Consider the following 22,673-nt stretch of genomic DNA (forward strand, 5'->3'; position numbering starts at 1 on the left):
ATCTGGGGAACCAGGTTCAAGTCTTGACATCCTATCAACCTCCTGTGATTCGAGGCTAATCACTTAATCTCCCCATGTCTATAAACCGTGCATATGTGACCTTGGGTAATGGTAGCTGGTGCTCATGTAAGGCGCTCCAATACCTCTGGGTTGAGTTAGAGCATTTTTCTGCAGTTTTTGAAATGTAGCACTAAGTTTGAAAACCAAAGCCTTACCATAAGGGAGGACAAATTAATACCATTTACTGGCTGATTTTTAAATAATGAAACAAGAAAACCTGGATAAATCACGGCTTTGCCTCTTAAATTGTATGATTGTTGTTAGGCAAACATTTTATTTTGTAAAAAGAACAATTGATGGACAGAATGCAGAACTAGGTCATACATTCACCCCAGTACAGAGATCTGGGCCTAAATCCATCATGTTTTTGCTCACCATGCCATTCCAGTTTGGACGCAGCCATATGCAAATCAGTCTTGACCCTGCGCCCAATGGGAACAGTCCAGTCCGAACTGCCAAGCCAGGTCCTTCCTGGACTGGAAACAAACATCCTAGGACCGGTTTCGGGCTTTAAGCCCTCATCAGCCAGGATAGCTTGACTCCCGTGACATGGAGAGCACGGGACCCATGTCTGGGCATACCCGTGCCACTTGGGTTGACAAATGCAAAAAGAACAATTGATGGACAGATGCAGAGCAATGTCATACATTCACCTCAGTACAGAGATCTGGGCCTAAAGAATTATGGATTAAACCCAGATCCTTGTGACTGGGGGTGAATGTTTGCATTGTCCAGCATTCCATCCATCAATTGTTTCTTTTGCATATTTCGCCCTAAGTAGGAAGTGTATGCCCAGATGTGGGTCCCATGCTCACTACACCACTGGATTTAAGCTAGCCTGGCTGATGAAGGGTGATGCTCTGAAACCGGTCCCAGGATGCTTGTTTCCAGTCCAGGGAGGACCTGGCTTGGCAGTTCAGGCTGGACTGTTCCCACAAGGAACAGGGTCAAGACTGATTTGCAAATGGCTGGCTCCAAACAGGGGTGGTGTGGGGAGCAAAAGAATGATGGATTAAACCCAGATCCTTGTGACTGGGGGTGAATATTTGCATTGTCCAGCATTCTGTCCATCAATTGTTTCTTTTAAATATTTTATTTTACCAATACTCTTTTATTTTTCTTCATTATCGCATATAAAAGCACTTCCAAATATGTGAGTTCAGACTACCAGTTGTACAAAACTATCAGTTTTAATTAGCACTTCTCAGTGCTCTTCTGTAATGTGCCTTATTAATGGCAAAGCTTCTACATGTAAAGAAATACCTGATTTTAAATTTTGAAGAAACTATTATGTTGTACGTGATGTTTGTTTTATGAGTTACATAGAACATTTTTTTATGGTGTCCGAGCCAGACCCGTGGCTCGGCTGTCCCTGTTAATTTGTTGGGTCGCCCACCTCTTATTCTTCCTGTCATTTATCGATATTCCTTTACACCGAAAAGAGAAAGTGTCTCTCTGACACGGCCGGGATTATGGAGGTCACAAGGCCTAGTACGAGCCAACGTTGCATGTCTGTCTTATTTTCTTGTCTTACTGCAGTGGAGGGATCTCACAAACCAGTCCGTGCCGCATCTCTGGCTTAGGGTCAGAGTTGGGAAATATGAACTCCCTCAGCGTCAAATATTTTGTTCTATTCCAGTATTGTGAAAGGAAGTATGGTTATGCACTCTGCTTTCCATAGTGTCAAGAAACAGCCAAAGTGACTTATAATACATTCTGCGTTTCAATATGTGGTTATTGCTTTTTTGGTTCTTACTGGTTTTTTATTCACTTTTTTGTCTGATAATAACTTTATATCTTCTTGGCAATTGTGCACTTTTAAAATTCTCATTTCATGGTCATTTTAAATGTTTGATGCAACCATTTTTTGCAGCTGTGCTCGTGTAGTAACAATTTTAAATTGATATGTTCTAACTTTCTTGTGAAGCACTCTATTAAATCACAAGACTCAATAGAACACTCACCTGCGTCGCCTCATCGTACCGATTGCCTCGGACCGACAGCCATAGCAACGGTGCGCTGCCATGACGCACCCACGGCGCTCGGCTGCATCTCTGCTCGGTGCACGCAGAACAAAATTGTGCTCCTTTCGAAATGCAGTCCTTTTACAAAACGGCCTGCCTCCCAAGAGCGGGTGGGCTGAACCATGGCTGTGCGGGGGGGCGCTCGGTACTGAATAAATAATCTGTTCTGCGTTGTTAACTGCGGGCCCGAAATCTAGCCTGTCTGTCCGTGTGACAGACTTCAAGCCAGCAGGAAGACAACTGTGACTGGCACGAAGGCAATCTCAGTCTGTCTTCTTTCAAACCCAGCTATGCAGCGGCCTCCCTGTCACTTTCCCCTGTTCAGAGCCACGCGGCCTCTACCTACGTCATGGGACGTCATCTCCTGCTGCCCTCGGTCTCGTCTGCACTCGCTGCTGGTCGGGTCTCAGACATCCCCTCCTGCTTCATGGCCCGCCTCGCCGCGAGCCTCAGCCGCGAGTGTTCCCGTGCGTTCAGGCCCAGCACCGCCCAGCCAAAGGTGCTTCACACCTCCGTGCGAGTTCTTCTCTGTACGTTTACCGACACGTGCCGCTCAACTCTCCTGCGCCGCCCTGAAGCCTTCACATCAGGCCTGCGCTGGTGCAGCTGAGGGTGAAATTGACCAGCCGGGAAGAGCTGCCTCGCAGAGCTAATTTCACCACATTATGGAGCTGGGGTTGGGCCCACCGAATTTCTACACTGGGCTGCGCACCCCCCACGATTAGAGAATGTGGCTTGACTGTTTTCACAGGCACTCCCGATTGCTGCCTGCCAGGGTCCTGGCGTATGCTCCCTAAGATGCTTCTTAAATGAAGGGTCCTTATGCACCTGTTATTTCAATGTTTGCCCTCTTAAAAACAATGTTACAAAATATCCAGGGTAGTATTTAAACGTGTTTTGCTCTTCCCAATGCCTTCTGCTCCAACACTAGAGTTCTTCTATGAGGCAGCAATTGTATGCACACTGTGCCGTTACAAATTGAATGAGTGTTGAAGCTTTGATTAGCACGTGTTGCATGGCCTCCACTGTGATTCAGTGAGTGTGAGTTGCTACCGGCGGTGTGGGCTTGATGTTCTCTTGCAAAACAAGGTGATCTCAGTGACTGAAGCAGGGTGGTCGCCGACTCGTGTCGTGCTCTCAACTTTTGTTCCTAATTGGGGTGAGATTGAAAGGGGCTGTTGATGCTTGTTTCCTTCATAAACTCAAGGGTTCTGGACTATGGGGATTAAACATTTAAGGCACTAGTAGTGTTGTTAAATGTCCATTGTAAATACATTTGTATACTATTTTGGGTAAGAGTGTGTGTGTGGCTCTGTGTGTGGCTCTGTGTGTGGCTCTGTGTGTGGCTCTGTGTGTGGCTCTGTGTGTGGCTCTGTGTGTGGCTCTGTGTGTGGCTCTGTGTGTGGCTCTGTGTGTGTGGCTCTGTGCTGTGTGTGTGTGTGGCTCTGTGCTGTGTGTGTGTGTGGCTCTGTGCTGTGTGTGTGTGTGGCTCTGTGCTCTGTGTGTGTGGCTCTGTGTGTGTGGCTCTGTGTGTGTGGCTCTGTGTGTGTGGCTCTGTCTCTGTGTGGGTATGTGTGTGTGTGTGTGTGTGTGTGTGTGTGTGTGTGTGTGTGTGTGTGTGTGTGCAAATGCAATAGGTCTCGCATTTGTGAGAGATTAAGCTAATGCCATGTATTTATCTGTTTTAAAAACCAACACATAATTAAAAAGTTTGTCATTTACCATGCCAATAGCTCTAACTTTTGCAAAGGCAAGACCGTTGCATTGTAAATGCTTGTTTTTATTGGAATGTAGTTTACTCCTTGTTGCTTCTTACTGTCCTGCCCTCTCCTCCCCTTTGTCGTAGCTTGCCCATAGCCCCAACCCCCTCCCACGTTCTTGCATGCCTGTCCAGCCCACCCTGCTGGAAAAAAAGCAATTTGCCTCTGGTGATTAAGGAACACCAGGCTTTGTTCCTATGTACTTTCAAAATGGAGAAGGGTGGCACTTTCTATTCAACTTTTACTCCTAAGATATATGGTGATTGGTAGGCCAGACGTTTGCCTGTTAGCAACCCAGATACAGCCTTCCACCAAGTGGTGTAGCAAGGTCAGGTGGTACCCTGTGCGGAAAATTTCTTGTCACCCCCGGCTTGACAAAAAGGCAAAAATATGTTTTTAAAATACATATTTTTGCCATTTTGTCACCCCCCCTCAGCGATGACATCCGGGGCGCCCCCCCCGCCCCCCCACACCCCTCCTACGCCTCTGCTTCCACCCTTGAAAGGTTGGTAAAATCAGTATCATGAAATTGAGCAACTAACATATTTCATTAGCCGTGCTTGGAAAGAGAAGAATCATGTTTAGAAATACTAAAAACAAGTTGATACACTAATAGGTGGCCTCTGCAGGTGTGTTTGCCACAGAAAAATGTGCAGATAACAAATTGGAGAGTATTCTGCTGCATAGGGGAGATATAGAAGGGAGGGCAGAGCAAAATGTTACTCGTGTTAAAAATCTGGCAACTGCAGAAAGACTGACCAGAAAGGACAGGGGGTATGGATTAAACACGCATTAGCAAAGTCATGTGTACATAGGTATTCACAAATGCTGTTCACATGTGTTGCATGCAAAAATGTTGTTTAGCACTTGAAAGCCAACCCCCTTGGCTTTGCCAATGCGGAGCGAAAAAAGTGCAGGTAGCGCTCCAAATGTCAAAATGGTGTTTTGCCCAGTGTACTACAAATTCTTGCACTTGTCTTGAGAGTTGTGTTTAGAACACTATTTTTCATAATTTAAAAGTGGCTCCTCCTGTCCCCTTAATAAATCGAATATAATAAAGAGCTCTGTTTAATTAAATTCTCTATGGTCTTGCCATGGGTGCTGTTAAGGCTTTGTTGGGTCGGGGCACTGTAAGAGTTTTGTATAGTGATACCGGAATGCAGCTGGCTGTGATTATCTCTGTGGAGCTCCCGGGGATGGAAGTTCAAAGGTTTGGATGGGAAACTCCAGCGCTGTGTGCTGCCAGGTCCCCAGAGACGAGGTTGGGGTAAATCAGTGTTGAGCACCCTCTTTACCTGAGTTCAATGATGCCCTGGTCATCAGCAGTCCCCGTGCAGTAACATCCTGCTCTGTCTGCCTTTCCATAAGTAGAGAGGAAGGAGAATGCTGGAAAAGAAGCACACACAACTAATGACTAAATAACATTCTCTAATATGTACCCGACCCCCTGACTGAGAACATATTTACACCTATCCAGCACAAGGACACTCCAAATAAAGTCTGTTTCTGCTAGTGGTCATGCTGTTGACTGTTAATGAAAAAGCATGTTTATCTCACTGCCTTAATAACAGCTCATCTTTAGGTCAAAGTCTATGCAGACAGCACAGCTGTCTGGTTTGCCAAATACTTCTTGTGGACATTCTGAAAGATTCCCTTGTTATGCATTCCGCCATTGCTTACCATTGACTTTGTGTTTTATAACTCACAGGTGCTTGCTTTCTCTTTGCTGGCTTTATTTGTTTTAGGCTATCCGGCTTGAGTTTGACCTACCCACTAAGCGTAGCCTATTTACTATATTCTTCCACAAGTGCTTGTTTTCTCTAAACAGGCCCCTTACATTTTGTTTTTATCTTGTCAAATTTTCTCTACATTCAAAGACAGAGGAAAAATTCAGAACCTGTCTTCCGAGGGACCGTGGTGTTTACTTTCTTGTCTCTAACGTCAAAGTGAGAGAATTTGTGACAACCTTGTTGTGAAAGGAAAGGCTTTTTCTAACACCCAACAAAATGTAAATGTCTGTAAATTAACTACGGAAATGTTTCAGAATGTATCAGAATTAGAAAAGCATAAATGAAGCCAATTTTTTGTATTTCTGCTGTGAGGTGGAAATATGGTCAAAACAAATGAATACATTAGGTGATGATATTTCCACATATTTATCTTTGTGCGCTGCACACTTTTATCACTAAAACTGTATGTCTTATCAAATGGAATGTAAATCAAGATTGAGGGGAGATCGAGGTCAGGAAATACTCAGTTTCAGAACCACAGCTCTACTGTGGAACCGCCCCGCCTCTGGAACTTAAAGTAGCACCCACGCTCCTAGCGTTTAGGTAGAACCTCAAAACTTGGTTATTCCACTAATAATCTCCTAGGACTTGGCTCTCGTTTGCTCTTTTCTGATTTTCTCAGCACCAAGACACCTCTAGGTATTCGTGCGCTCTATAAGATTTCATTCATTCATTCATTCATTCCTGTGCTTACTGTAACAAACGAAAAAAAGTCCATCTGTGCTGTTTGGACTACCTTTCTACTTTTCTTTTTTATTTAGGATATGTTAATGTTAATCTTTTTCGTATTTTTAAAGCGCAAACTGATACCCGAAGGTGTCCTGGCGCTATGAGGAGACCTCAAGTGAGCTAAGCTTGGGAATGTCCGGATTAACTAGAGAAGAGCCTCGTTTTTAGAGCCAGTCTGAAAAGCAGAAGGTCTGGGATATTTCTGATGTTTAGCGGTAGAGAGTTCCATGCCTTAGCTGCATTGAACGTGAAACTCCTTCCGCCCCAGCAAGCTTTTTTTATGCGAGGAATCCAGGCAAGTTTTTTGATCAGCAGATCGTAGTACTCTCTTAGGCACGTACCAGGTGATGCTTTATTGTAGAAATTTTGGTCCAATGCCATGGAGAGCCTTAAAAACCAGGCACAGAGACTTGAAATGGGAACGTTTGTTAACGGTAAGCCAGTGAAGTTCTTTTATGTTGGATGAGATGGATTTATGTTTTGATGTGGCTGTTATGAGTTGAGCTGCCGCATTTTGCAGCATCTGTAGCTTTTTCATCGACCCTTTATGGACTGTTAAATAAAGACTGTTACAATAGTCTAATTTAGACATTATAAGGGCTGAGACCACTATTTGTTGTGCTTCCTTAGACAGCAGGGGCAGGATTTTTCTGAAAGATTTGAGCGTGTAAGAGGTAGTGGCGACCACGTGGTTGATTTGATCTCTAAAGCGTAGTTTATCGTCGATCAGAATTCCCAGATTCTTGACCTTTTGATAGGCACTGGCAGTGGTCCCATCTCATCTGGCCAACAGCTAGGAGACCAGAAGGTGGGGTCATTTCCAAAAAGAACCACTTTCATTTTACCGGAGTTAAGTTTCAGACAGTTCTGAAACATCCAAACTCCCACCGCTTTCATACACTCCTGCAGCCTTGTTGCAGTTTCTTGTAAGTTTTCTGGTAATAATGACACCACTATTTGAGTGTCATCGGCATAGGAGGTAAGAGTGAACCGAAACTCTGGATGAGGGGGGTTAGAGAGGATACATAAACATTGAACAAGGTAGGGCTTAATGAAGAGCCCTGTGGGACACCGCAAGAAAAAGGATTTAGCTTCAAAACCGTCTAGTGTCAAGACCAATGGGTCCTTTACTTGGGATGGATACACCCCCTAGTATGCCACCCTTGAGCCACTTCCTAATTGGCTGAGTCCCCTCATCTTCAAGATGGAGGGGACTGAGATGTGTGCTTCACCCCACCTCCCCCACATGATGTGTGGGGTTGGCAAAGGTTGGCACACCTCTCTTCCTAGCTTGGATTTCCAGCTGATTGTCCCACCCAAAGTGGGGCCCAGAACCTGTGGGAGCCAGTTGCTGGGGCAGCAAAAGGCAGGGACAGTGTCCAAAGGCGCGGCAGGCCTTTGAAGCTTTCCCTTTCTTGGAACCAGCCCATCCTGAGGGAAGAGGCAAGACACCTCTGCCCAGGATGGACTTTATTTCTAGACCCAGAGAGCAGAGGCCCTCTACTCAGGGGTCCAGAAAACTGTCTAGTGGTGGCAAATGGCAGGGAGCAATTCAGGAACCACGCCAGAGCTGGTCGATTTTCAGGGGGATGCCCCCGAGTGCTTTTTACATTAAATCCCACACTGGCATCAATATGGGTTTAATGTGCTGAGAAGTTTGCTAGCAGACTTCCAGGTTTTAGTAAAGCCATTATGGAGCTGTGGAGTTTGTAATGTTTGTAATGAATAACTACTTGACTATATACTCTTTATGGCTTTACTACACTTAGAATGTCTAAGAATGGACTTAGACATCGTAGGGGTACATGGCTCATGCCTCTGTACCCTCACTTTAGGGCTAGTGCACCCTGTTAGAGGGGTGACTTATCCAGGCCTTAGGGAGTGTATTGCAGACAAGGTACACAGATATGTGCCATGTCGACTCTTCACTTTTCTCTGCATCAAAACACACTTCACTTTTCTCTGCACCAAAGCACGCAGCCGGCAATGGCAGTGTGTGTGTGTGTGTGTGTGTGTGTTAAGGTGCAGGGCCTCTAAGGGTGGCACAATAGGTGCTGCAGTCCTTTGAGACCTTCCCTCATCACTGCACCTTTGTTACCCATGGTGCCTTTTAAAAGGGGCTTACCTGTGACCAGGGAGGTGCCAATTGTGGATGCAAAGGTACAGTCTTGGGAAAGAACCCAGGCCCTGGTAACCTGGTTGGCAGGGACCCACGGCACATCAAGTCAGGTTGCATCAGATTTCAGGCAAAAAGTGGGGGGGTAACTGTTAGAACTTGGGGTCTCTAGTTGACTGAAGCAGTTACCTTAGTCCAAATAGGGACCTTTGCTTCTAGTCGGGGAAAGGAGGCACACCCTCTTTGATAACCCCTGGTAGCTTGGCACAAGCAGCCAAGCTTATCTTCAAGGTAATATGTAAAGTATTTGCAACCACACTCCCAGTGACACAGTGATAAACCCACAAATGGACACCACACTGATGTATGAAAATATTGGTATCTTTATCAAGAAGAAAATACAGTAAGACCAAACAATAAAAATCCAACATATGCGTATTCGTAATATTTCACTTTACCAGTTATTAGGCCAACACACACTTATAGGTTCTTGCGGTATTAATGAGCAGTTCACGATGTTCAAATGCAGTCCTAATGCAGTGCTAAGCAGTTCGTAATGCAGTTCCTATCGTCAGACTAATGCGGTTTGTAATGCAAGAATAATGCAATCCTCAATGCACGTAATCAGGCAGTTCATAATGCAAGAATAATGCAATCCTCAATGCTCGTAATCAGGCAGTTCGTAATGGAAGTATAACGCACTCCTTAATGCAAATAATAAGGCAGTTCGTAATGCGAGAATAATTCAGTACTCAATGCACATAATCAGGCAGGTCGTAATGCAGGAATAATACAATCCCCAATGCAAGTAATAAGGCATTTCGTAATGCAGGAATAATACCAGGCCAATCGATGCGATTAGCGCGGGCACCACCAGGCCCACCACTACTCCTGAACTGAGGGCTGCCCCGGTTCTGCTGGGCAGGTCCGGGCCGCTAGAGGATTCAGCGCGTCTAACGCAATGCAGCGTGAGAGAGACGGGAGCACTCCTCTACTCCTCCTGCATGCCTCCCAAGGCCACACACGCTTGCGGCTCCCGAGCGGAGTCCAAGCCTTACCTGGGGGATGCGCTGCCGCGCTCTCTCTCGCTCTCCCCGCTCGTCGGACGTCCTGCTGGGCGCTCCCGATAACGACGTAGCTCCGATGCAAAGCGAAGCTATAGCCGGACAGGTTACGGCGCTGCCTCCTCCGTTGCTGACTATCTTGGGCAGATTCCTCTTGCAAACAATGATCATGATTACCTCACAACTTCCTTAGCTTTACGAAGTCCTTCAGCACGTTGCGGCTCAGGCCCGCGGTGGCGATGTTGATTCGCAGCCTCCGTTACGTGGACGGCTCGGGCCACAAACCACTTCACAGCAGGGTGGACGATGATTCACGCTGCAGGTGCACTGCAGCCACAAGTCACTTCCCACCCAGCACCACGGACCCCACAGCAGTCTCGGGCTACACACGCAGCACACAAAATGTTGCTGAAACTCGGTTGGGTTTCGGGCCACACAGTCCCGGGGCAATGCTTACGAAGGTCTCAGGCTTCAAAACGCACACAGAGTCACTGAGACACACTTGGAAACTTTGATGTTCCTGAGTTTCCACAACAGGGAGCCAGCTCTCCTCTGGCCCTTGGAGACACGTTACTTCGAGACACAGCACACAGCAACGTCCTTTAAGCAGGGGGACACAGCACACAGCAAAGTCCCTTAGCATCTCCTTAGTTAAATTCGCAAACTGTAGGCGAGCCCGAGCCCCAGAACACTCAGCAAGTGTCAGTCCTCTTCAGTCTCTTCGGCTGTTCTTCCTTGGCAGAGGTTTCTCTTGACCTCAAATTAGTTTAAAACCTTTTCAGTCTTGATCAGTCCAGCATTCAGGGGTTTCAGCTCTCATAGTTATACACCTAAAGGTCTTTGAAGTCTTTGTGTTCTGGGGGCACTGACCCCTTTTCAAACCAGTTCGGAGTGTCTCCCTACCAGTGACACCTTCTTCCTTTGATAGTGGGGGTCTGGGTCCTCAACCACTCAGCAGAAGGGGGAGCCATTATTTTATGACAGCAGCCCAGGCTTCTTCACATCCGGGGGCGGGGGCTACTCCTCCCCCCTACACTCCAGATGCAGGTTAGCCTGTTGCTGTTTCACCTCCTCCTCCCCTGGGTCAAGACATTTCCCAGATCCTGCCACATTCAAATCCAGACAATTAATCCACAACCAGGCAGAGACACACAGAATTGTTAGAACAAAGAAACCAGCTACTTCTAAAAGCGCGGTTTCTAAACACATGATGCAAAAACCACCTTCACAAAAAGATGTGTTATTAAATTGTAAGTTCAGGCACACTAAACTTCACCTCTCCATCTTAAGCCTATGGAAAGATAGGCTGGAAACATGTTACACAGCTTTCCCCATTCGGTCCTCTGGGCAAGATGGCCTTGCAACAGTGAAAAACGAAATAGAGAGTAGTTCACTGTTAGGGCATGGTACACACCTCAGTACATGTCCTACCTTTCACAGACCGTGCACCCTGCCCAGGGGGTACCTTGGGCCTACTCTAGGGGTGCCTGATGTGCATGGAAAGGGAAGGTTAAGGCTTGGCAAGTGGGTGCACTTGTCATGACAACATGGCAGTTAGCAAACTGCGCGCAGGCACTGCAGTGGCAGGCCTGAGTTCTCTCTTTAGGGCTAATTGTGTGGATGGCACAATTAGTGCTGCAGGCCCACTAGTAGCATTTGCATTACCAGCCCTGGCACATATAGTGCACTTTACTAGGGACTTTACTAGTAAGGCAAACATACCAGTTATGGACAACCAATTACCATAACACTTTATACAGGGAGCACTTGCACTTTGACACTGATCAGCAGTGGCAAAGTGCCCAAAGCATCTAAGTAGGCAACATAATGTCAGAAAATGGTCTAGGAGAAAGGCAAAATGTTTAAGGAACTTTAGCCACAAAGGGCTAAGTCCAACAGTAACCATGCAAAAAGGGACACTTTCCCACACATTTCCCCTCACTGATTAATCATCCCATGCTATGATTGTTCATTCCATTTCTGTAGAGATGCAGAATTTGTTACACCAGCTTTTCTCATGAGCAGTGTGTTCTCATAGATTCAGATGTTGGCTAAAATAAGTTCACTCTAAAGTAATAGTAATTTAACATCTATATCTGTTGGTGTGCCTTTATAGAGGCGGGATTTCTATGAGGACTTGAACCATTCCACAGTTTCTGCGTTTCCACATGAGATATGGGTATGTGTAGTGATCCTAAACGTGAATAGTTTAATCTTGGTTAGCTTAAAATCTGGCTTGGCTACAGACGTGGAGGACCAACGTTTGATATCCAGCTGTTGATTGAAAGCTAGGAATAATAATGATTACAGTAAAACTCAATTATAAGTAATGTCAAATCTGTTTTATTTCATAGTAGTAAGGGCTGCCTCAAGATGCTCCTTGGTTCTGCCATACAACCATGTAAATATGGCACAATTGTGCATGGATAATACTGATCTTTATCTTGCCAATTATCCAGCCGATCTAAATAGCAATCAAAGTTGGTCATAGTATTCATGCATATAGAATATGCAGAAACATAACACACTCACAATGAGCTCTGATTCAGAATCTGATCTTCCTAGACGTGGGATGTTGCCTGGCTTGCAGCCCCCCCCCCCCCCATTAATTCCCCAGTAATTAAGTAAATACTTTATTGATAGTTAAAATGTTTTCTGTAAATACTAGTAATGTGAAAATAAGTATTTTGGGTGATAAGCCTTAATAAAGCCCAGTTCAATAAATATAACATTGTAGCGAGAAAGAGGTTTTACGAATAGCAACGCCCTGTCAGACTATCGTTAAAATGTAGACTATTTAATTCTCCGAATTATACTGCTTCCAGTCCTTGCAAAGTTCAGTGGTTTGTCCAGGGTTGATAGGATCAGGATTTTATATTTTGGAAAACTGCGGATTAAAATGCCATCTGTGCTGCTAAAACAGGCAGGATTTTGTATTGTTAGTCGACGAGAAGCTGGAGGTAAGTTTATTTAGTTTGTTGATAAAAGTTGAGCTGCTACAAATAACATGGTCTCGAGATTCAGGCTTGTAGTTGAAAAATCTACAGCTGATGTTCAGCCTGCTTTATTTATATTTTTGCAGAAATTCTCCCACAGCCAATAAAGCACAAGCAAAGATATTCGATCTTCAAGTTCCTTGAAATACAAAAAACTTGGTATGGTCGGGATTTGTATTCTTCATATCTTTCTGAAACCAGTCGACTGTGAGGTCTGTCACTAAAGGTTTTAAGGTGTTTTTAATGAACTTTAGTTAAATACTTTTTCTCATTGATCAAATAAACCCCACGTGGTATAATAATTCCATTTTATAGGGCAAGTAACGTGGATTCTTCACATTTGGCTTAATTGCCACCTTGAGTGTGCCCATTGGGAAGAAGCTTGGCCCAGATCTTAACGTTAGGACTGATTTATTTTTACTTTTTTTAAAAAGCTGTTAATACATCAAATTGTGGGATCCAGCAGAAGTACATTACCTGATGGGTAGTAATTCTTAACACCTTGAACTACCTTTTATTCTGAAACTAGCTTTTAAGAGACACTTTTTTAGGTCTCGGCTATAACGCGCCGAAAAGCGCATTCTCGCCAGAGAACTATTGTCGGCGTCTCAGCAGTCTGAGACACCGAAGTGAGACAAGACCTGGCCGCGCGCAGCGTTTCCCCATAGGATAACGTTGTGCGTGCGGCCAGGTCTTGTCTCTACAGCATTGCATGCAGAGCGGATCGCGTCGCGCGCCTCTCTGGAATGCAGGGGGAGTCTGCAGAGAGGCGCGCAGCGCTGATAATCGGCTATGCTTTTTTCCGTGCCGTCTCTGAGCGTCCGTCACACGGAGGGTGTGATTAGCGTCTGCGCTGACAGGTGTCAAACCCCCCTCCATCGCGCGTGCTCAGAGCCGTGACCCCGCGTGCCCTCGCAGACGCTACTCGCGGAGCAGTCACATTTCACAACACTAAGAGACGCCGCTCCTCCCTGAAGGGGACAGCATGCCGTGTGTCTTCGGGCGAGCCTCTGCGCTCTCGTCCAGCCGGGCGGTGGGGGTCCGAGCCGCCCTCAGCAGAGCTGCCATGTCCACAGTGAGTGTGCGGGTCGCCCCCTCCGCCAAGGGCCTGTTTGATGACCCTGTGCGGCTCTCCGTGAGGGGCCTCTCGCAGCTGCAAGGGGTCACCCTCAGGGCTTCTCTCACAGATGAGGCAGGGGTGCCTTTCCGGTCCTCCGCCCAGTACAGGGCGGACAGCGGCGGGGGGCTGGACCTGACCAGCTCCCCAGCCCTGGGGGGCAGCTACACGGGGATGGAGCCCATGGGGCTGCTGTGGCCGCTGCTTCCAGAGACCCCACACCGGCGCCTGGTGAAGAGAGACGTCCTGACCCCCTTCTGTGTGGACTTTGAAGTGTACGAGGGTCACGACCCCCCCGGTCAGCGCCTTGCCGGCGTCACCAACCAGCGAAGCTTCCTGGGAGAGGGGGTGCAGAGGGTCCCCGTGCGCGAGGGCAAGGTGAGAGCCACCCTCTTTGTGCCCCCTGGTGAGTGACGGGCAAAGCTTATGGCTGAAAAACGTTAAAAAACAAATCCGTAGTGCTAACTGCTAACATGGAGTTTCTAAATCTTTTTTCTCTTCTGACAGTGCCCGGCCCCTTCCCTGGTATTATTGACATTTATGGCACTGGTGGGGGCCTTCCTGAGTACAGAGACAGTCTTCTAGCCAGTCGTGGCTTTGCCACATTGGCCTTAGCGTACTACGAAAATGAGGACCTCCCAAAGCAAATGAAAGAATTCCATTTGGAATATTTTGAGGATGCTGTAAACTACATGCTGCGACACCCTCAGGTAGACTTCACTTCTAAATGTACAGACACAGCGAGATTGAAGCATGGGTTTTCATGGGGAAATCCCTAGCAATCTTGTGCGCCACAAAGCAAAACCTGCTCTGACTAAAAGATACAAATTAACAGATTTAAACTGTACCATATATCGAAGTTTATTTCTAAAATGCAGCATGCATGATACAGAGAATGTCGATCGCCATCAGCGGACACCACCACTGCCATGCACACACAGACACCACCACTGTCATGCACACACGTACACCACCACTGCCATGCACACACGTACACCACCACTGCCATGCACACACGTACACCACCACTGCCATGCACACACGGACACCACCACTGCCATGCACACACGGATACCACCACTGCCATACACACACGGATACCACCACTGCCATGCACACACAGACACCACCACTGCCATGCACACACAGACACCACCACTGCCGTACACACACGGACACCACCACTACCATGCACACACAGACACCACCACTGCCATGCACACACGGACACCACCACTGCCATGCACACACGGACACCACCACTGCCATACACACACAGACACCACCACTGCCATACACACACGGACACCACCACTGCCATACACACACGGACACCACCACTGCCATGCACACACGGACACCACCACTGCCATGCACACACGGACACCACCACTCTCATGCACACACGGACCCCACCACTCCCATGCACACACGGACACCACCACTGCCATGCACACACGGACACCACCCGTGCTTAATTTGTAAAAAAAAAAAGTGCCAGGGCTTTCATTTGTAAAAAATTAAGTGAAAGGGCACTCGTCAGGAGGCTACTGTAGTTTGCCATACATATTACGCGACTTTGAGCTATTGGCATCGTAAATGACAATGACTTTTATTTATGTTTTGGTTTTTAAAACATAAATAAAAGACCTTGTCATTTACAATGTCAAGACCTTAAACTCGCGTTCATTTACAATGCTAATAGCTCTAACTTTTGCAATGCCGAGACCGTTGCATTGTAAATGCTTGTTAATACTGTCACTCCAGTTAAGGGCTTTTCTTAAGCTACCTCTGTTTGGCTTTGTTCTGTTGTAGTAAAACTAGGTAGCACTGTTAGAGGATTTTCGTCCAGGTGTGGGTACATTTTATCTTAAAGTACTGCCACTTTTGAAAGTATAACCCTAAGAGCAAACCTGGTCTGTTTACTTTTGCAACGATGCCAGCAGGGAATGGTCGGGGTGTTGAAAGGTAGGCATAGGGAGACGCAAAGCAGATGAATGCTAAAGATAAGTTGTCTAGAAAACCTACTTTGCTTCTTTACCTTTAGTTTAGTTAACCTGCAAATAAAGTACGCCAGTTTCACAGCTTCATGCATTTTTCTGCTCTGCCAAGTGAACAACAGCCCAGTGCTGCTGTTCACCAGGGGCCGCAATTAAACATCAAGAGGGCCGCATGTGGCCCCTGGGCAGTACTTTGAGTATGCCAAGAGCTCCATCCCTGCTTAGCACTCCAAACCTCAATGTTCAAATCCTTGGTAAAACCAAAGTACAACCAACTAACTATGAAGAGCTTTATGCGCATTGGTTTGCAAAGAATGACCACCTTATCATGAGAACTTCAAGTGTTCCACCAGCGACACAAAAAACGTAGTACTCCACCAAATCCTGCATGGACAAAAATCTCATTAGATTGAAACTAAAAAACGAATCTATTCATCACCTGCTATACCAATTTAAAATTCCTCCCATCAAACACCAAATCTTTTTTATAAACAAAACAAAAAAATTATCCATGGACTCCGCAATAAATGTGATGCTACAGATAAACATCCAAAAAACGTGATTCTAATTGAACTTTGTTACTAACAAGTCCCTATCCATTACTTTCTTAAATCCCCTTTGGACAATTGACTGCTCGATGGACAAAACTAATGTAGATACCTGCAGTATACAGTGACTCAATTGACTTCTGAAGAATCAACATTCTCATTGTCAATTTAAAATGTAAACCTGTAAATTAGTGTTTTGTGTCATCACTTAATCCTAAAGTATTCAAATGTCCTCCCACACCCAGACCTCCTTCCAATACCTCACTTTGTTAATCCAAGTGGCACCTTGCCCCTGTCACTTGAAGCAGACTTCCTGAAGACCTATGCCAGTAATACAGCCTACTAATCACTAAAAAAGCACACCATTTACTTTAAAGATCCCAATATAGAAATGAGATGCATAAACGGTAATTCACGAAGTGCTTAATGGCCGCATTGGTGTTTTAGCTCTGTTATTATACTTAATGGAATGCAGCTATGTAATGCTTTCTTGAACCCAAGAAAAGTTCTAGCTTGGTATAAAGTGCCCCACACTGCAGAATACCCAGCAGTGAATGCCACAGTGATCTCTCACTTTCCTTAAAATCCTTTGCTGTAGATTAAAACAGAATAAATGGATTTATGAAGGTTCATTCAGCAGTGGTAGTCTAACACAAGCAACACTGAGAAGTTCAAGTTGGGGATGGCATTGTTGTGGCATTGAAGAGCTCTTACAAACTATGATAAATACAGAGTTTTTTTTTTCTTTGGTGCCATTGTGTTCCTTCAAAGAATGGGATTGGAGAACTTGGCCAGTTTGTCCCCTAGCTAGGACGTGAAACAACCCTATTTTGTACCCATACATCCCTTCCCCTTCATATGTTTTCAGTTGAATATACAATTTATAGTAGGTGTGAAGAAAAATTTCAGTTCTTTTAAGGACACAAAGGCAAAGATTATTCTTCTCAACTTCATTTTATTTTACAACCTCAGAACATTAATTCTTGGAGGATTAAAACATCTGTATAATGCAGTGCTCCCCAAACATTTTAGAGCCGCAACCCAATTTTTAGAACAGCAAACTTTCACAACCCACTTTTATTTACATGGACCTGAGGCAGAGGCCTTTTTTTAAATGTAATAGTAGACCTGCTTTCAAAATACTGTGAATTAACAAAATAAGTCTCTAAATTTTTTTGTGTTCCTCTGTAACAAAAATTGTTTGTGTATGTCACGACCTTGACCATGCCCTTCAATATCTCTATCAGTTTGTGGCAAAGATATAGATCTGCCCATGAAAATGCCGATGGTGGACTGCAATGGAGCTGTAACACTTTTCAGAATGGGGTGCTGGCTTTTGTAATCTGTTCACTAAAATCAAAAGGCTTCTGAAAATTCTTAGTGTTGATACCTTGTGGGTGTAGCAAATCTGAAAAATCCTGTTCTGCAGCAGAATATAAGGCAAGGTCTTGTTTCTATTTTTGTGTTAAAACGAGACGCAGGGGTGCATTCTGTATTCTATATGTATGTAGTGCAGTTTTATATAGCGTGAACTCTGCCCAGGGGCCTTCAGGTGCTTTAAATGAGTACCAGATTAATTACATAAAGTCAGATTCATTTTCTTTAAGCACAGATTAAGTGATTTGCCCAGAACCAACACCAGGACTCTAACCTGGTTCTCCAGATTCAAAGAAGGCAGTTCTGGCCAATAGATCTCATCCTTATTTCTCAATTTATGTGTGAAAGTCATACACAAGTGAGATGATTGTGTATGATCCCGTATAGTGAGCACATTCTCTGTTGAAATGTCTCTGTGAAGTAAAAAAACAGCAACACCAAATACTGGAAGGTTCACCTGGAGTCTTGCAAGGGTGTATGTGAAACTAGACTTGGGGATATAGTTCAGTATCTTTGCCCCGGTGGTGTTGGAACAATTTTCACAGCGAGGGTGCTGACATTAGTGTTACATCACTGAAGTCTTAAGTAGTGTGAAAAATCTGGCTTCACACGAAGTGTAGGAAATCTATGCAGCAGGAGTGGTAATACCAATAAAAAGGAATTTTCAAAGCCATAAACAACTGCTGAACTTGTGAGGTTCCAATTTCCTCTATCATGACTTCACAAGCCTTCATCCATTTCACCACACACAACATTTAGTGACTCCTTGAATTTCAGGTAAGCAATCACTTTCCTATTACCCTCAAAACTTCTGGAGACAGTAAAGATGACCCCATGAGGAATGAACCTTCTACCTGACAAGTCTAGTGCTCTAATATCAGAAACTCTCTTACATGATCCCAAACAGAGTAGCTTATTCAGCTTGCATGTTAATTCTTTTCTAGCCAGGTTATCCGTATTCTACCAACCATTATAAGAATAGGCTGAGCATCTCTTATTGATATCCCACAAGCATACATATTTTGGTTGTGATGGTACTGATAGTCTTACTACCCGCAACATCCCGAAAACCATGCAGTGATCTCCCACTGAAAGTTCATTTGCTAAGTTGTATCCTGTTTTTATGGCTGTTCTAAAGGAGTTTGCTAATATGTGAGCTTTTGCTTCCACTAGTAGCTCCAACATAATATTCAAAATGTAGACAGTGTCGGACCTCATGGGAATCGGACCCTGTTCCACACACCAAAAAGCCAATCGTCGCCAGGCCAAACTGTACCTCTTGACCATGATCTCAGCCCAGGCTTTTTCGCGGAGATCACCAGCGAATCCCAAACAGCCTAGAATCAACCATTGTCACCTTTAATCCACCTTGCCATGAGCTGTAGATAGTCCTCTTCCACTAGCTGGTGAAGTCGACCTCAGGAATCCTTTAGAAGCATGCGACCGAGGGGGAGAAAGATCGATAAATCCCAAGAAAATTCTGGTAGAACCAGAACCCTTCCTGGAGATCTCCGTACTGGGTGGATGATAACTAGATTTCCTGACTGTCTCCTTACCTGCTCTGCCTCGCTTGCTACCCTGATGAACAGTGGAAAGGCATAATTTCCCTCTTTGTCCAACTCCTGTAGGAAGGCATCTGTTGCTTAAACTTCAGGGTCTAGTCTTCAACTGAAGTACCGAGGGAGTTGGTATTCATGAGCACTTGGAATACCCCAGGATGATGAAATGCATCCAGGTACTCGAGCCTTGGCAGTGTCTGGGTTGCCAATCTGCTGAGTTGTTCTGATAACCTGGGAGTTGCTGTGCTGGCAACGCAATCTGGTGCGTTAGGCAGTAGTGCCATAAGTTTTTTGCTAGATATGTCAGGCCCTTCAACCACGTTCCTCCCAGGTGAATAATATATCAGACCACCGAAACATCCATTTTAACATCTCACAGCATTTTACCTTTTGTGTCATGCTAGTTTGTCTTCTGACTAGTTCCTTCCAGTAGACCATTCTCCACAACTGTCTCACCATCCAAGCCTGCTGGCATCTAACTCCATCATTAAGTATGAGGTTGACCAAAAATCACTCTCCCATTCCATGCCATAATATGCTGAAGCCAGCAATGTATTTCCTCTGGGTTATTCCTTGATGTCTACTAGTTTTGAGTGTGCGAGACCTGTCCTGAGTTGAAAGACTTTCAGTCGCTGAAGTACTCTGCATTGGAGTAGCCTGGGAAATGTGGTGTGAATTGCAAGGTCCAGAAGGCCTACCAATCGAGCTAGCTGTAAAATTCAGATTTTTGCCATTGTCTTTATAGTTCCTTTATGATGTTGGGAAGCTAAAGAGGACACCACTAGCTCTACTATGAATCCTAGCTGGATCACCTTCTGACTAGGAGCGAACTCCAATTTACTCTCGTTAATGATGAAGCCCAAGTCCTGAATCGGAGATATTGCCATCCTCAGTTGTTGCTTCAGCCAGGTGGGCCACTGGTTCATTATCAGTTTGTATTGAGGGTAGACAGTTAATCTTCTTCCCCTTGCCCCGAGTGATTCCATCACAGTTCTCAGCACCTTAGTGAAGTACCAAGGAACCAAGGACGGCCCAAAGGTGAGGGTCCTGAAGTCGACTGCATAACATTTCCAATGGAACTTCAGGGAAAGTCGATGAGGAAAAAAGATTGAGACTGTATATCAGCATCCTTAAAGTCCACTTGGGCCATTCATTCTCCTGAACTGAAAACATCCCTTAGGAGATGGATTCCATCTGCCTTGAAATGGTGGAAAATCAACCCTCATTGAACTCCTTGAGATTTATTACTGGACAATGCACTTTTTTCTTTCTTCTGTACCAAGAAGTTGTTGCTTAGAAACCTCTGGGGATGCACAACCGATCAAGCTATCTTCATTTTAATATCACTTCCGAAACAGACACAGGGCTGTACGAAGGCGGAATAGCGCTTCCAGCCCTCCAGAAATACTACGGGGCGGCCCAACTTACAGCTTTCAATCATTGGGTACATCTTCTAGAATGGACAGTCAAAATAAGCAACCTGGGGGCTACCTTAGAGTTATATACATGAGGGGAGGGGAGTTGCCCCAGTTGGATCCCAACCCTGACTTCAGTTATGCTTCAAGTATGGCACTGAACTCTGGGTTGGTGGGGTAAGATCACCTGTACTGCCCTGCTGTGGGACACAGCGAAATTGGGCATATTAGCCGGACAGCAGGGCTTCGACAAATGGGACCAAATAGGCCTGTCAAGAGGACTTGTGGGCACATGGGGATATGATACCCTTTGCAGGCTTACAAAGGGACTACCAGTTAGCACAAGCAGAGGCATATTGCTATTTACAGATTAGTCACCCCTATTCAAGGCACTGCCAAAGGGAGAGGAGCTTCTTGAGTCTTCTTGAGACAAGCTGCTAAATGATTATTTGGCGACAAAGGCGGTCTCACTAACCTTCTGCAAACTGTTATATATCTTCCTGGAACTCTTGACTAAACTCCGAGAAAACTGTTTGTGTGATGTTGGGAGTTTGGAAGATGATGAATGACAGGAGGCAATTGCTTTCCCAAGGGAGGTAGCTGTGCACTCATGATTTAGACTTGTACAACTAAAATTTTTACACAGGTCCTATAATGCCTGCATGACTATGGATAAAATGGGCAGGGCTGTGTCGGCGCAGTGCCCCAGCGATTGTCGCCGGGAGGGTACATTTATCCAAATGATATGGGGCTTCCTGGCACTCCAGCATTATTGGGGGTTGGTGACGGCCTGTCTTATCAATGTGCATGGGGGTGCAATTTCAATTTCGGCTAAGTGGTGCCTTTACATATTAGGGACGAAACAGACCTGCACAGTAAGGATAGACTCTGGGTGACTCTAGGCTTCGTGGTGGCCAAACGTAACATAGCCAGAATGTGGAGGGCTGCGGAGTGGAAAATAGACTTTGATTGGTGTATGCAGGCAGAAAAAGTGGCATGCAAAAGCAGAGGCTGCCCAAATAAATGGACCAAAATTTGGTGAAACGTAACTAATATAGGGGGAATGTTGTGTGCACCTGTTGACCGGGATAAACCTATTGAGCTGCCTTTAGAGAACATGTATCATATGGCTGAAATCCTACATTGTCTGGGAGGACGGGATATAATGAGAGTCTGAAAGCAGGGGGTAATTGGTCAGTGTTGTACTGTGTCTCAATGCTGTGTACTACGATACTTGCTGTCTTCGCAATGTTATTTTCACTCTTTTAAATAAAAAGATTTAGGAAAACAATTATCTCCATTTAGCGATGTATGCCCTGCATCTCCTGGTCCACAGGGGTGGCTCCTCTGCTAAGGTGGAGTTCTGTCCTCCCACAGGAAAAATAAAATGATAATAATAATGTTATCAGTTTATTTTTCACTATTTTGCTGTGCAAAGGTGCGAACGGGGCAGGCTCTGCTGCCTGCAGAGCAGGGGGAGGAGTGGTGGCACTCTCTTAAGTGCGCATGACGGTTTGGCTGGCCATCTTGGGCTGGCCAAACACTGGTGCACACTTGGCATGTTCTCTACGGGCTGTGTTTACCAGCCTGGGTGGAGAACATGCCCAGGCTCCCAGTCCTCATCTGGGCGCTGAACCACAGCGCTCAGACCAATCACGACACTGCTGTAAGGCAGCATCTTGATTGGCTAGGGGAGTCGGGAGCCTGGGTGCTTCCTGCTCCGTGGACGAAAGAGAGGCGGTGGCTGGAAAGTAACATGAATTTTCTTTTCCCCTTTTCATTCTTTTTTATTTTTTTGAAACCGCTCTACCCCTTGTGGTCTCCACGACCATCATTAACTCAGCCTACGGGTAAAGAGAAATGGTTATTAAGCTGCCCCACCGTATACTGCACAATAAAAATTCACAAACACTAAGTGTGAACAATTGCAATGATGGCAATAATGGTACTAATAAAAGCACAGAGAAACCAGAAAGAAATATAAGAGCTGCTGCTGGAGCAGCGAAGAAAGACGAGAAAGGATTGTTGACAGGATATTTCATACATGGTTGTTGGACTCTGATTGGTTACTTCAAAAATACGTTTTCCCTCTGGTTCGAGGTATTTGTAGTGTTAATG

The 22,673-nt window shown here is 45.4% G+C and overlaps 2 protein-coding genes across 6 annotated transcripts in view; both read left to right on the forward strand.

Annotated features, from left to right (window-relative positions):
• Positions 1 to 22,673, forward strand: part of RALGAPA2 (Ral GTPase activating protein catalytic subunit alpha 2) — a 1,907,250-nt gene that overhangs the window by 185,170 nt on the left and 1,699,407 nt on the right. The window lies entirely within an intron of this gene.
• LOC144761411 (acyl-coenzyme A thioesterase 1-like) lies at positions 13,525 to 14,435 on the forward strand. The gene is made up of 2 exons (XM_078646795.1): positions 13,525 to 14,062; positions 14,164 to 14,435. Exons 1-2 carry the CDS (start codon positions 13,525 to 13,527, stop codon positions 14,433 to 14,435), a joined length of 810 nt encoding a protein of 269 aa, XP_078502921.1.

Source organism: Lissotriton helveticus, chromosome 6, assembly GCF_964261635.1.
Source record: "Lissotriton helveticus chromosome 6, aLisHel1.1, whole genome shotgun sequence".
In the NCBI taxonomy this organism is placed as follows: domain Eukaryota; kingdom Metazoa; phylum Chordata; class Amphibia; order Caudata; family Salamandridae; genus Lissotriton; species Lissotriton helveticus.

What these genes read in the sequence shown, in the direction of transcription:
- LOC144761411 (XM_078646795.1), top strand. Translation starts at nt 13,525, where the DNA reads ATGCCGTGTGTCTTCGGGCGAGCCTCTGCGCTCTCGTCCAGCCGGGCG. An exon ending in CACCCTCTTTGTGCCCCCTG is followed by an intron (nt 14,063 to 14,163) that starts GTGAGTGACGGG and finishes CTCTTCTGACAG; the next exon opens with TGCCCGGCCCCTTCCCTGGT.